General features: G+C 39.3%; 1 protein-coding gene across 1 annotated transcript in view; it reads right to left on the minus strand.

The window, feature by feature from the left end:
- Positions 1–15,115, minus strand: part of PRUNE2 (prune homolog 2 with BCH domain) — a 380,051-nt gene that overhangs the window by 309,682 nt on the left and 55,254 nt on the right. The window contains exons 3-4 of the mRNA XM_089691098.1: positions 8,469–8,671; positions 4,713–4,876 (exon numbers count right to left, since the gene is read on the minus strand). Of these exons, the coding sequence (XP_089547224.1) occupies positions 4,713–4,876; positions 8,469–8,671 (367 nt within the window). The remainder of the gene's footprint in view (positions 1–4,712; positions 4,877–8,468; positions 8,672–15,115) is intronic.

Raw genomic sequence — 15,115 nt, forward strand, 5'->3', positions numbered from 1 at the left:
TCTATCCCTCACATTTTGGGGCCAAACCAAGCTGCTTACATACTGTGCAACAACTGAACAATATTTGTGGCTTTTACCTTTCAGATAATACATTTTAATTTTTATTGCAAGATAAAACCCACCTTGTTGTTCTCTCCTACAGTGGCGTCCTTAGGGGGGTGCGGTGGGTGCAGGCCGCACCGGGTGACACCATCACAGGGGGTGCAGGATGTCAGCAGAGTTTCTGGGCTCTGTGAAGGTCCTGGCCAGTTATTGGGGTGATCCCGAATTCCCAGCACAGTGACAGTTGCCCCTGGTGCAGCGGTAAAATGAGTATCTCGGATCCGTGAAGATATGTATCCCCTGATGCAGCAGCGCATGTGCCGGTTTCAGGCCGAAGAAGCCAATCGCTGATCTCCGACTTTAGCACAGAGCTGCCACAGTTAACCCCTTACAGGCTGCAAACCACTGAAGCTGATCCCATGGATCACTATGAGTTGCAAGATCAGTTAACCCCGTATAGGTTCAACCTATGTTGACTGTTTCACTGCATTCCTGCCCAGGCCATTTTTCAGCTTTCAGTGCTGTCACACTTTGAATAACAATTATTCAGTCAAGCAACACTGTACCCAAATGAATTATTTTATTACTTAGTGAGACAGATAGGGTTTTCTTTTGGTGGTAATTAATTACCATCAGTTTTTTTAGTTTTTTTATTTTCTGCTATATGAAGGAAAAATGACTAACAATTTAAAAAATAACTGTTTTTCTTAGTTTTTGTTTTAAAATTTTGCAAATTAATAATGTACGTTCAAAAAGTTAAGCCAAAAGTTAAGGCCAAAATTTACTACTTTTCTTTAGTAGAAAGAACCGAATCAGTTTATAATTTTTAGTGAGATAGAGTCTACAAACTATGATATATACAGTATATATATATATATATATATATATATATATACTATATATATATATATATATATTTGAAAATTAAACAGTCCTGATGTACTGAATGTCTGTCTAATTTCTTGGGGCCCTAACATGCCAAAACAGTACAAATACTCTCCAAATCACCCCCTTTTAGAAAGTAGACAGTCCGAGGTATTTAGTAGGAGGTATGGTGAATTTTTTGAAGATGGAATTTTTGCAACAAGTTTTTGGAAGATGAAGAAAATAGATACAATTTGCTTTTTATATTTACAAAGTTGTAATTTTAACAAAGTTTTTTTTCTCACACACAGCATAGACATACTTACAAATACACCCCAAAACACATTTCACTATGCCTCCCAAATATGGGGATACCACATGTGTGAGATGTGTGAGACTTTTTACAGCCTAGATGCATAGAGGGACCCGAAATCCAAGGAGCAACTTTGGGCTTTCAAGAAGCATAAATTATGCATCTAATCTCCTGACTACCTATCATATTTCTTAAATTCTTGAACTGCCAGGACAGGAGAAATACCCAAAACATGACCACATTTTGAAAAGCAAAAAATCCCAACGTATTTTCTGAAAGCCATAGTGAGTCACCTTAAAAATGTCATTTTTGCCAGAAGTTTTTTTAAAAATGTGGAAAGAAAAGGAAACTTTATTTTTTTACACAAAGGTGTCAATTAATAAGCTAGTTCTAACACAAATCAAAGGCATACTTAGAATTACACCCCAAAACACATTCTGCTACTCCTCTTAAGTATGAGGATACCACAATTGTGGGACTTTTTCACAGCCTAACCACAAAGAGAGGCCTAAAATCTAAGGAGCACCTTCATGCTTTCTAGGGGCATAAATTATGCATCTAATTTCCTGACTACCTATTACATTTTTGGAGGTCTTTGAGCACCAGAACAGTGGAAATACCCATAAAATTACCACAGTTTGAAAAGCAAAAGAGGCATTGTAAATCTTTTGAAGACTTAATTTCTTGCCTAAAGTGTTTGGAAAATACAGAATGAAAATGAAAATTTATTCTTTTACACAAACTTGTCAGTTTAATAAGATATTTTTCACAGACAGCATAGGCATATCTAGAACTACACCCCAAAACATATTCCAACTATTTATTTATTTATTTCAGGTACTTATATAGCACCGTCAATTTACGCAGCGCTTCACATATATATTGTACATTCACATCCGTCTCTAACCCTCAAGGGGTGTACAATCTAAGGTCCCTAACTCACATCCATCATTTCATGCTTGTTCTTGGGGCATTTTCCCTTCAGTTTTGTCTTCAGCAAGTGAAATGCATGCTCAATCGGATTCAGGTCAGGTGATTGACTTGGCCATTGCATAACATTCCACTTCTTTCCTTTAAAAAACTCTTTGGTTGCTTTTGCAGTATGCTTTGGGTCATTGTCTATCTGCACTGTGAAGAGGCATCCAATGAGTTCTGAAGCATTTGGCTGAATATGAGCAGATAATATTTCCCGAAACACTTCAGAATTCATCCTGCTGCTTTTGTCAGCAGTCACATCATCAATAAATACAAGAGAACCAGTTCCATTGGCAGCCATATATGCCCACACCATGACACTACCACCACCATGCTTCACTGATAAGGTGGTATGTTTAGGATCATGAGCAGTTCCTTTCCTTCTCAATACTCTTCTCTTCCCATCACTCTGGTACAAGTTGATCTTGGTCTCATCTGTCCATAGGATGTTGTTCCAGAACTGTGAAGGCTTTTTTAGATGTGGTTTGACAAACTCTAATCTGGCCTTCCTGTTTTTGAGGCTCACCAATGGTTTACATCTTGTGTTGAACCCTCTGTATTCACTCTGGTGAAGTCTTCTCTTGATTGTTGACTTTGACACACATACACCTACCTCCTGGAGAGTGTTCTTGATCTGGCCAACTGTTGTGAAGGGTGTTTTCTTCACCAGGGAAAGAATTCTTCGGTCATCCACCACAGTTGTTTTCCGTGGTCTTCCGAATCTCTTGGTGTTGCTGAGCTCACCGGTGCGTTCCTTCTTTTTAAGAATGTTCCAAACAGTTGTTTTGGCCACGCCTAATGTTTTTGCTATCTCTCTGATGGGTTTGTTTTGTTTTTTTCAGCCTAATGATGGCTTGCTTCACTGATAGTGACAGCTCTTTTGATCTCATCTTGAGAGTTGACAGCAACAGATTCCAATTGCAAATAGCACACTTGAAATGAACTCTGGACTGGACCTTTTATTTGTTCATTGTAATTGGGATAATGAGGGAATAACACACACCTGACCATGGAACAGCTGAGAAGCCAATTGTCCCATTACTTTTGGTCCCTTAACAAGTGGCAGGCACATATGCAAACTGCTGTAATTCCTACACTGTTCACCTGATTTGGATGTAAATACCCTCAAATTAAAGCTGACAGTCTGCAGTTAAAGCACATCTTGTTCGTTTCATTTCAAATCCATTGTGGTGGTGTATAGAGCCAAAAATGTTAGAATTGTGTCAATGTCCCAATATTTATGGACCTGACTGTACATACACATACTAGGGACAATTTAGACAGGAGCCAATTAACCTTCCAGCATATCTTTTGGAGTGTGGGAGGAAACCGGAGTACCCGGAGGAAACCCACGCAGGCACAGGGAGAACATGCAAACTCCAGGCAGGTGATGCCGTGGCTGGGATTCGCACCAACGACCTTAGTACTGCCAGGTGGAAGTGCTAACCACTTAGCCACTGTGCTGCCCATGGGGATAACGCATGTGTGAAACCTTTTCACTGTTTGGACTAATTATGTACCAGACTTTGTATCTTGTGTACCACATAAATCAACCAATTGTATCAAAACCAATGCACTATAATGGTTACCTCTACTGTATATGAGTGGCCAGCAAATATAGCTTAGTGCATCACCTTTAGCAGTTCCTGTTTCTATAAGCCAAACAAACCTAGCCTACTAGTATGTGGCTACCCCCAGGAATTCCATGTTTATTGGCCAGGACGTTCAGGAGGCTGAAGATATAAAGAACAAAAAAGTTCCTGTGGTTCCAGGAGTGCAGTTGTCCACCGGGGATGGCTGGGACTGGTGTCTCACAGGCACATAGTCAGACATGCAGATGGATCAGTTCAGGCGGCAGACAAAGAGATGGTCAGCAAACAGGAAAAGGAATGGTCTAGACAGCGGGCAATAACTTGGTCAACAAACAGGTCAGGGTCAGCACAGACAACAGACAGAGGCAACACTAAGGTGATATGGTAGCGATCAGGAACACTGTTGCTGGCTGCACTAGTCTGGTGACAATGAGATTTGTGTAGCGGCAAGAACACTGTTGTTGGCCTACACTGGTCTTACACTGGATGTACACAGGTATGTCTTTCCAGAACAACACTTTTCCCTAAGCCAAGTTAAATGTAAAAGTTAAAACATTAATTACACATCCAAAATATTTGATGTCAGAATACAGTGCACTGACGCTGTTCATGAGACTTGCACTGTTCTATAACACAACCTGCAGTTTTTTTCCATATTGTCCAAAAGTCACATTAAAAGGATCCTTCCCCTGGTTCAGGTAATTAAAAAATGTTTTTATGTACATTAAATGCACGGTATAGCAGCACCTAGCTTGCCTTTTAGCCTTGAAAATGCCCAGAATGTATTATCATGATTTGGCCTCATAGATTTCTATGGGATTTGCAGTTAAGTTCAGGTTTTGTGAATTTCAAACAGGATTTGATGAATCCCCTGCAAATTGTACCTGGGCAGATTAGTCCATGCCTAGTCAAAATAAATCACTCACCTCTAAGAAGATGAGCTAGCTGACGAGTAACGAGTTCGGGTGCTTCCTCCAGAATCTCTCTTGCAGCTAAGGCAGAAGATGAGTCATGGATCTCTTGATCACCATCAAATCTCTTTCCTGGATTGATGACTTTCACAACTGATGATGCCAAACTTTCATCTTCACTGTCAATTAGAAGAAAGATATCTTAAAGCAAAATCATTAGTTATTTTAGAATGTTAGACATACATTTTGTAAAATAGATAGATAATATGTTCTGGAAAACAATCATGTAAAATATTATTAGCACCTATGTTTCTTCTCTTTAACTTATCTATACTCAACCTCATCCCAGTACTTATCCCTATCCCTTTTTCTAGACTTAAGCATTAACCCACTGAAATTAATCTTTAACAATTAACTTAACCACTAGCACTTGATTTAAGCCCCTAACTTAAACCTGAAATTTAACTGACCCTGGAGCACTTAACAAAATTCTCTCCTATGTTTTTTTCCTCATAGCCCAACTTCAACCAAAACTTTAATTTAATTTTGAGAATTTAGAAATTTTTATTTTTTAAAAGGGAAAGGTTGGAACCTGTGTCTGTGTATCTGTTGGGAAGATGTATTCCTTACTTTCTCTAAGCACAGGAAGTGATGGTATTTTTTTTTCATTAGGAATACCAATCAGAACAAAGGGCTAAAGCTCCTCGCAATGTTCCTACTGCTGTTATTGCCCTGTGATGCCTGTAGTAGAAATAAGGAATGCAGGCATCACCATGAGGGAAAGTCACCCCAATCGGGTCACAGACAGAAGTAAAAGCCTAACAGAAATTTTAACTTTTACCTATTGTATCCAAAACAAAAAAAATGTCTGTAGTTAGATTTTAATTTACCAATAAGGTAAACCCTTATTACTTAACATGACTACTAACCTTCAAATTTATACTCAAAGTTCAACGTTTAGCACAAAGAAAAAAGTTCTCTCCTAATACCAACTTTGCACCATAGTCACAGGGTTTCTTTAACCTAATCAAAAATGTAAGATTACCACAAAAATATAGGCGGGGTAGCATAATATTGAGCTCAAAGAACGCACCTTATTTAGAAGGTGAGGGTGTTACCTAACTAAAATAAGAAACCAAAGAAGTTGTAGTTCCATGATGCAAACTACCAACGTAGGTAATAAACACCCATGCAATTTGGCTCATATGTAAAACCACATATTTTTATTAATCCCAATATCTAGGGATATCATCTTTTTCTCCAGAAATGGGATTAATGAGATTAATAAAAATATGTGGTTTTACATATGAGCTAAATTGCATGGGTGGTTATTACCTACTTTGGTTGTTTGTGTCATGCAACTGCAACTTCTTTGGTTTCTTTAACCTAACCTTAACCATTGACCCAATATTCTGAATCTTAACACTTAACCAAACAGTAATTTTAATGCTGAAAAACCCATCCTCACCAATAGAATCCTGTTCTGAATCCGTGCCAAGATTTACAGTCCGGACATCTAAAGAAATATTATTCTCTCATTCTTTTAGATCTCACAGAAAATGGTCTTGCCTTGTCTTAGGTCCGGCGTAAACTGTCAGACTTCAGGTGACCTCTGACCCCCTGAATCTTTAGGTAAAATATCAGGCTCAGATAAAGTAAAAACACTAAGTAAGTTGGCAAAAAGCATCTAATAACTAATTCTGCACATTGCAGGTGTAGTATATTGTTTTCACTGTTTTAGATTACAACTTTCTTTTAAAATGTCCTAAAAATTAAAGGAAGCAACTGATTGGTGGATATGTGCAAACCTCAGATTAGCAGCTAAAGCAATTCTTAGATACACTGAAGCTTATTTACTAAAGCAATACATTGTGCAAAAATTAACTTTGTTTATCCAATCATGTAAAAAGCAGATCCCAGTTTAGGTCATTATTTCATTTGCACATGACTGGATCATTTAAGTGAATATTCACACATTCTAAACCTTGTGTATCAGTGCATCTATTTTATATAAATTAAAGCTCAGTTAAAGTCATAGGAATACATATTAAGAATAACAACCCTCATTTTCATCATCTTATCTATTTTCCCATTATAGTGGCTGCACAGTGTATCTAAATGTGATTGCACAGTTCAGTAGCCAGCAGAGCTTGATCATGTTGTCTTGTACTCTTGTACACTACTGACCTGGTCAGGCACGCCCCCTCTTTTCTCTGCAGTACAAATCTGTGTAAAAACTCTTGTGAAGATGAGATTGGATGTGCTTCATCAGCTATGCAAGCATGGAACACTTGTGGGACAGCATATCAACTAAGGGAAAAAAGTGAATAGACGCTAAAAAAAATGACAAGCAATATATTGCCAAAAGTATTGGGACGCCTGCCTTTACATACACATGAACTTTAATGGCATCCCAGTCTTAGTCCGTAGGGTTCAATCTTGAGTTGACCCACCCTTTGCAGCTCTAACAGCTTCAACTCTTCTGTGAAGGCTGTCCACAAGGCGTGTGTCTATGGGAATGTTTGACCATTCTTCCAAAAGTGCATTTGTGAGGTCAGGCACTGATGTTGGATGAGAAGGCCTGGCTTGCAGTCTCCACTCTAATTCATCCCAAAGGTGTTCTATCAGGTTGAGGTCAGGACTCTGTGCAGGCCAGTCAAGTTCCTCCACCCCAAACATGCTCATCCATGTCTTTATGAACTTTGCTTTGTGCACTGGTGCACAGTCATATTGGAACAGGAAGGGGCCATTGCCAAACTGTTCACACAAAATTGGGAGCATGAAATTGTCCAGAATGTCTTGGTATGCTGACACCTTAAGAGTCCCCTTCACTGGAACTAAGGGGTCAAGCACAACCCCTGAAAAATAGCCACACACCATAACCTCCCCTCCACCAGACTTTACACTTGGCACATTGCAGTCAGGCAAGTACCCTTCTCCTGGCAACTGACAAACCCAGACACATCCATTGGATTTCCAGACAGAGAAGCTTGATTCGTTACTCCAGAGAACACATCTCCACTGCACTAGAGTCCAGTGGTGGCGTGCTTTACACCACTGCATCTGATGCTTTGCATTGCTCTTGGTGATGTAAAGCTTGGATGCAGCTGCTCGGCCCATCCATTGAAGCTCTCTATGCACTGTTGTTGTGCTAATCTGAAGGGCACACAAAGTTTGGAAGTCTTTATCTATTGACTCTGCAGACAGTTGGCGACTTCTGCGCACTGTGCAATTCAGCATATGCTGACCCTGCTCTGTCATTTTATGTGGCCTACCACTTCGTGGCTGAGTTGTTGTTGTTGTTCCCAGTTGCTTCCACTTTGTTATAATATCACTAACAGTTGACCGTGAAATATTTAGTAGCAAGGAAATTGCTTGAATTGGACTTGGCAACCTATCACAGTACCTTGAATTCACTGAGCTCCTGAGAGCAGCCCATTCTTTCACAAATGTTTGTAGAAGCACTCTGCATTGCCTAGGTGCTTGATTTATACACCTGTGGCCATGGAGGTGCTTCAAACACCTGAATCTAATGATTTGGAGGGGTGTCCCAATACTTTTGGCAATATAGTGTATGTTGCTACAAGATTCTAAAGATAAAAAAACTTCAACTGAGCTTTAATAAAGGTAAATATATTGCTAGATTTTGCTTTAACCATTATCTACAATTATCAAGGCATAAATATGATGTTATTTGGAAAATTTAAATAATTAAAAGGCAGCTGACATTTATTCAAATTGTATTTTTTTTCCAGGTTGCATATATAATACCTGGTGAAGGCACTGAAGTTAATAAGTGTCACTGACAACTTTTCCTCCTCATTCAGCCTGTGCAGGTTGATTTCATCTTTGAAGATGAGGTATGATTCAGGAATATCCAGCTCCTCCAATATAAATCGTGTCTCGCTGTAGAAGCTGAATTCAACCCTCGTAACATTTAAAACAGGCAGACAAAGAACACTTGGTGATGTAATCTAAAGGGATGAATTTAAATATCAATGTTTGCATCAAGAACTGGAATACTGAGTAAAACATAGTAGTATCAAATCAACAGTCAACATATTTGTACATATATCTTGCCTAAGATAGTTTTAAAAGCTTACATTAAGAAAATTCCAAAAACCAAATGCCAACAAATTGTATGTTTTGCAATTGTTATTGTCTTTGTTTGAATGTATAAAGAACTCGAACATACAGTATAGTGGTTTACTAAAAGATTAGAAAATGTTCTTAATGATTAAGAAGCTATTTTTTTCTTGGATACCCAATCACATGCAAGAGAAATAAAAAAAGAGGATTTTTGTTAGCATATGATTGTAATTTAACTATTCCAAGATTAAAGGATAAGTTTACTTTTCATAACATGTTACATGGTACACCAATATCCAGGGTGTAACATGTAACCTGTTACTAAATGAGCAGCCCCCGCACCCTCTCAAGTCCCCATTGTGACAGCAGGCCAGGGATCCCCTCCATGCACCCACTGTCACAATTTTAAAAAAGCGTTCTGTGAATGGGAGAACTACAACTACCATCATCCATTGTGGCTGACAGCTTGTAGTTCTCAATGATCTACCAGGGAACTGAGGAGAACTCTACATTGCAGCTGTTTTTTTTATTGCTATGATTTTGTTTTTTGGATGTTTTTGAAACATGTAATTTTTTTCTTTTTTCTTTTTTTTTTCTGTTTTGTTTGTGATGTGTCTTATGTATCTTTGGATAAGGAAAAATATTTTCAACCTAAATTAATACATAAAAAAAGTTACCTTTGCCCAAATCCAGGCCTGAAGCAAATCTTTTATCACATTGTAATTTACCAGATGTTGTGCTGGCCAAAAGCAGGCCCAGACTGAGACAAAAAATAGGACCGGGCATTTTAGACTGAGCAGCCTATTTGTTTTTAACTAAATTACAAATAATGACAGCTACTGGTTTTTGAATTTTTTTTTGTCATATTTAGCCTTCTCCAGAGTTGATCCATTGAGTGCCCTCATTTCATGTCTCAGCATAAATCCCTCCCCCTCAAAAAAAAAAAAAATACAGTAATGATCAGCACGCTCACCCCTTTAGCATAAATTCCCTCTGCAAGCCAAAATTCTCCCCCAAGAATGCAATAATTCCCCCTCCTGCCAGTGCAAATACCCCCTCTCAGCACAAATCTTTGCTACTCAATCCAACCTCCAAGCTCAAATACCCACAATTCCCACTGCACAAATCTCCCCCACCCAAAAGAATCACCCCTCCTATTTCATTTGGCAAGAAATACAGAACTGCTGCTTTAGAGCACAAATTAAGTACATTTTAAAATAAAAATAATGTTCATTCATAAGACAAGGAGGAAGAGAAGGCAGGGCAGCGCAAGATGACTGCAATCAGAGGCAGACTGACCATTTGGAAACTCGGGCACTGCCCGAGGGCCCGGGGTCAGTAGGGGGCCTCATAAGATGCCCCTGGTACCTTTTTCATAGCCTTTTTTGAGTTTGGGCAAGGACACAGGGGCCCCATGATCTCCTATTGCCCGGGGGCCCCATGAGTTGTCAGTCTGCCCCTAACTACAATAAAAAGCGGTACAAGGGACTTGAAATTTACAACATGAAAATGTTTCTTCTTTTATAAACATTTCAATCTAAACCAAGATATTTCAAATATAAACAGCATGACAAAACTTGCACCCCAAGATGGATAGAATAAACATAACACAACATTTGGGGTCAGTTACTGAATTGCTTGTAAAAGGGTCATAATTGACCCAAAACATGGCATTTTGTGTATTCTGTGTATCTTGTGATGAAGTACAATCTTTGTTATGCTGTTTATATTTGAACTATCTTCGATGAACTGAATAGATTAATAAAGAAGAATCTTTGGGGGGATTGAAATTTGAAGTCTCTTCTTCAGATCTTTACTGTGGGATATAAGTGTCCTAAACGGTCTCTTGAATAATCTCTGGTTACATAGTTACATGGTTGGTAAGGTAGAATAAACACTGGTCTGTGCATTTATGTCACTAACATTTTCCATATCCATATTCCTCTACCTTGTGTTCCCTAAGAAACACATCTAAAAGTTTTTCTTTGCTCCCAAGTGCATTACTTTATATTTTTCAATATTAAACTTCATCTGCATATAGCTGGCCACCCTTCTAATTTAACTAGGTCTTGTGGCTCTAATAATAAAACGTGCCTCATTTTATCTTTTGCAGTTTAAGGACACCACTATCATTAAACGATATATGAGCAATGATGAGCTATAACCCTTGACAACCATAATGAAATCAACTTTCATCAGTCTGAAAAGTTTCTACATTTATTATGGGCAATAACCAGTCTTTGAGGTATGTAATTTTTTGACAAGTTAATTTTATGTTTTACTGGACAACAAACTTTTTCAGAAGTTTTGCTTCCTGAAAAACGTTTAGTGATTATGATAGACCTCTTCAAACTGAACACAAATATAATTTCAGAATGATTATATTACGTAGGAAGCTTGATAAATATGAAATTAACTTTTAGTGACTATAATATATTTATTGCATAATGTTTCTTACATGATACATGAATTCAACAGGGCTAACAGTGTTTTTCTGCTGATTTTCATTTGTAATCAGTATCTGGTGCATCTTACTGCAGTGTCCAACATTAATGGGTTCATGTGCCCTTGCCGATACCATTTTTCCATTGTGGCAGTGCCCTAGCGAAACCTTACACCATGTTCGCTACTGACTGCACCTAGACTTTTAGGAAAGAAATCCAAATGCAAATTCAGAAAATTAATCTTCAGTGACATGTTGCACTTCGTTGTCTCGCATGCTGTAAGAAGTTTGTCAACCAACCAAATGTAAATTGGTGCTCTATAGTTGCCAAATTCTCAATGACATCTTTGAATGTTTTCCAGCTGGCCCCACTAACAGATCTTCAACCCGCTTGTCAGTGATGATGTACCTGATTTGTGGACCAACAAAAAAGCGTTCCTTAATCTTGGCATCAGTTGTTCTTGGAAACATCTATCTCAAATATCGGAAACCTTTCTCCTTCACCTTCCTTTTTATGTGAAGCAGGGACAAAAATATATTTGTCAAATCAACAAGTGGTTCATGTGCCACAGTTTTCTGTCCTAGTGACAGATTCTGTCAGAGTGGCCATTAGTTTTTAATGTAATGCAACTCTTTTGCACAGCTATCCTATTTGTGACAACAGTACTTGGCATATCCAAACTGCATTCCAAACAGCGGAGCCACTACTGTTAGATCTCCACAAACATTTCAGTTGTACTTGGTGTTCCGGAAGTGCTTCAACAACAGTTCCATGTTTTTGTATGTTTCATCCATGTGTGCAGCATAGTATTGTAAGTTGCAAAAACAGAAGATTTCTGTAAAATGGTATATGATAAGTTAACTACAGGTTTTTTTCAAGATTAGCAGCCAAAAATCTTTAAGATACACCGAAAATGTGTTCAGGAATCAAAATGTTTGTTGGTCCAGTGTTTATAAATGTATCTCATATCTCAACTCTGGCATAAATCAGTTTTTGTAATAAACATTTAAGACAAGGTACACCTATGATCCTCTTATGATAAAGCATGCTGGATCTTCTAATAACAAAGCCCAGGAATGGTTTTGCTGTTTACTGCCTCAACTACCAAACAGGACAGGTACCATCTCTGCTAGTAGGAATGGAAGGGATTGTCACACTTCCTACTAATTAAATGTCCTACTGTGTATATGAGTAATCTGATCCTGCAATTCAGGTCACTACATAACATAGTTTGTCACATCAATCAGTCTTATGGAACCTGGACTGCTAGGACATACTAGGGTTGATTTACTAAAGCTGAAGAGTGCAAAATCTGATGCACCTGTGCATGGTAGCCAATCAGCTTCTATCTTCACCTTGTCCAATTAAGCTTTGACAAAACAAAAACCTGGAAGCTGATTGGTTTCTTTGCAGAGCAGCATCAGATTTTGCACTCTTCAGTTTTAGTAAATCAACCCCAACAATTCCTTCTGGTGATTTTCAAAACTGCATATACAGAGACATGATGAAGTAAAACAAATATATTGCTGAACATAAAGGTTTTTCAAAGTTAGTCATTTTATAGGTATACAACGAATGGACTAAAGTATGATGCTTCATCACAATGCCTTCTATGGCTTTTCTTGAATGGGCATAGAGGTCAGGTGGCTTGGACCATAATGGAAAGTTACCAGTTCAAAGTGCAGTTACCATCACAGCACAGGTCTGAGGTACAATCACCAACATGTACTGCTGTCCTGACCAGGGGTGGACTGACCATTTGGAAACTTGGGCACTGCCCGAGGGCCCGGGGTCAGTAGGGGGCCCCATGAGATGCCCCTGGTACCTTTTTCATAGGCTTTTTTGAGCTTGGGCAAGGACACAGGGGCCCCATGATCCCCTATTGCCCGGGGGCCCCATGAGTTGTCAGTCCGCCCCTGGTCCTGACAATAAAAAAAGAAAATGGCAGCCACTCAATTCAATACTTGCAAGGAAGCTGCATAAAGAGAGGGTTCATTTACTAAGAACAACACACAAAATCTCTAGTACTCAACTATACCAGACAGCAAAGGGAATCTCTTAAACCTGTTTTGTTTGGCAATAAAGACATATACCTGAGATACATACATTATTTGTGTAGAAGATGCATGCTGCACTAGCTATTTGTTATGGTGTCTTATTGTAGACAAAGCACAAACACTGGATCATACAGTTATATAGCAGAAAACAAATTGAAACAGGCCTCCCTAACCATGCAGACAGTACAGGAAACTCTCCTGTACATTGTAAACCACAGAAATTATTTCTAGTTCAAGAGCATCAACATCATCTTTGTTTTAGAAATAATGGTTCCAACTTTACAATCAAGAGGGTAGACTCCTAATACGGTATAATGTCACTAGTGTCAACCTAAACACAGTGCATATAGACCAATGAATCCAGCCACTAATCATGGGCAGTAGTAAGGTGCACTATTCATTTTACTGATAGTTTTCATACTTGGACAATACAGGTCTCCTGGAAATCATCTGCATATGACTACGTTTTCAGAGTGAACAGGAATTTGCTTTATCATAATTGAAGTGAATAGTCAGTATAGTTAATATATAGGGCTTTCTGTTTTTCTGGTGTAGCACTGCCCCTTGGGACAAGCTGGAATATATTATGGGTCCTGCGCTCAATAGATCCAACCCTAAGCAAACCCAATCCCTCTGGCACAACTGGTAATGAATAGCAAATACCCCGCCAATAAATTTGCTGACACAGGGTTAAATGAAACAAGAACAATTTTATGGAGAATGAAATGCAGTGTAGAGGGGTGGGGTTCCCCTTTCAACTTCCAAACTTACTTTTCTTCTTTTATGCAATGCAGTAAATTTGGTCTGCCACTAGAGGGCTTCACAGCCAAGAGTCTCCGGATGGCAGAGTTGCACTTTAAGCAAAATACAACTGATATCAAACAAATAAAATTACTTATGCTCTATCAATGAAATGTATTACCCACACCGGTGTATGATTCTGCTTCTGAGAGGAGTTAGCCAAAAATCACCTCAGAGTCAGAACAGAATGCAATAAAGAGGTACCTCTAATAAGGCTACTAAGCCAGATTCCCCCACGGTGGAGCTCTAGTTGGTGCACGTTTAGTCCTTACAATGAAGTAAATAGCAGCTGAAGGCTTCTTTGGAGTTTCAGCTGGTGTGGGTTACATCCGATTTCACTAGGTTTCTGGGCTGAGAGGGTCCAACCTCAGTGTCTAAACGCAACACAAAGCACCCCAAGACCAGGGGCAGTCGCAGGATGCAATCTCCCAGTATGTGTCAGTCCCCGGGGCAGACAGTCTCAATTACACTGGTGGTGAGGGGCAAAGCAGGCAGAGAGATCTGTGGCTTGCACAGGGCCCCGGATGGGTGAGATCCCAGCAGTGGGGTGCGGATGTCCCAGTCTATATGCAAAGTGTAAATGGTGTGTCTTACTCTCTCCAGGGGGACAGCTCACCAGACTCTGAACACACAGCAGGGTCCCTCTATCCGCGCTGAGTGTTGTAGTGCCTCCTCCTCTGCTTGGACGGGCTCCACATGTCCCTGTCTTTTCTCCAGCCTTGTGTCTCTCTGTTCTCCCCTTCACTTCCTGCTTCCTCCCCCTCCCAGCGTTCTTTGCTGTGTAGTGGATGAGTCATGAACTTGGCAGAATGCCCAGGTTTTACAAATAGGAGAGAGAGAGGAAGGACCGACTGCTGAACGTGTGATTCCTTCTGAATCCTCTTGTACAAGGAGCCTGCTACACTGGCAATTATGGGTAGGATGAACTGTGCTATTGTGTCTTCATATCTAGATCTAGATATTTTCTATTACATTGGTTGCAAAGGCTTCAGGTTTTTAACCTTATTGCATTCTCTGCATTAGGGAA

The sequence above is a fragment of the Staurois parvus genome, unplaced genomic scaffold, assembly GCF_062004578.1.
Source record: "Staurois parvus isolate SC_StPar_1 unplaced genomic scaffold, SC_StPar_1.0 ptg000549l, whole genome shotgun sequence".
In the NCBI taxonomy this organism is placed as follows: domain Eukaryota; kingdom Metazoa; phylum Chordata; class Amphibia; order Anura; family Ranidae; genus Staurois; species Staurois parvus.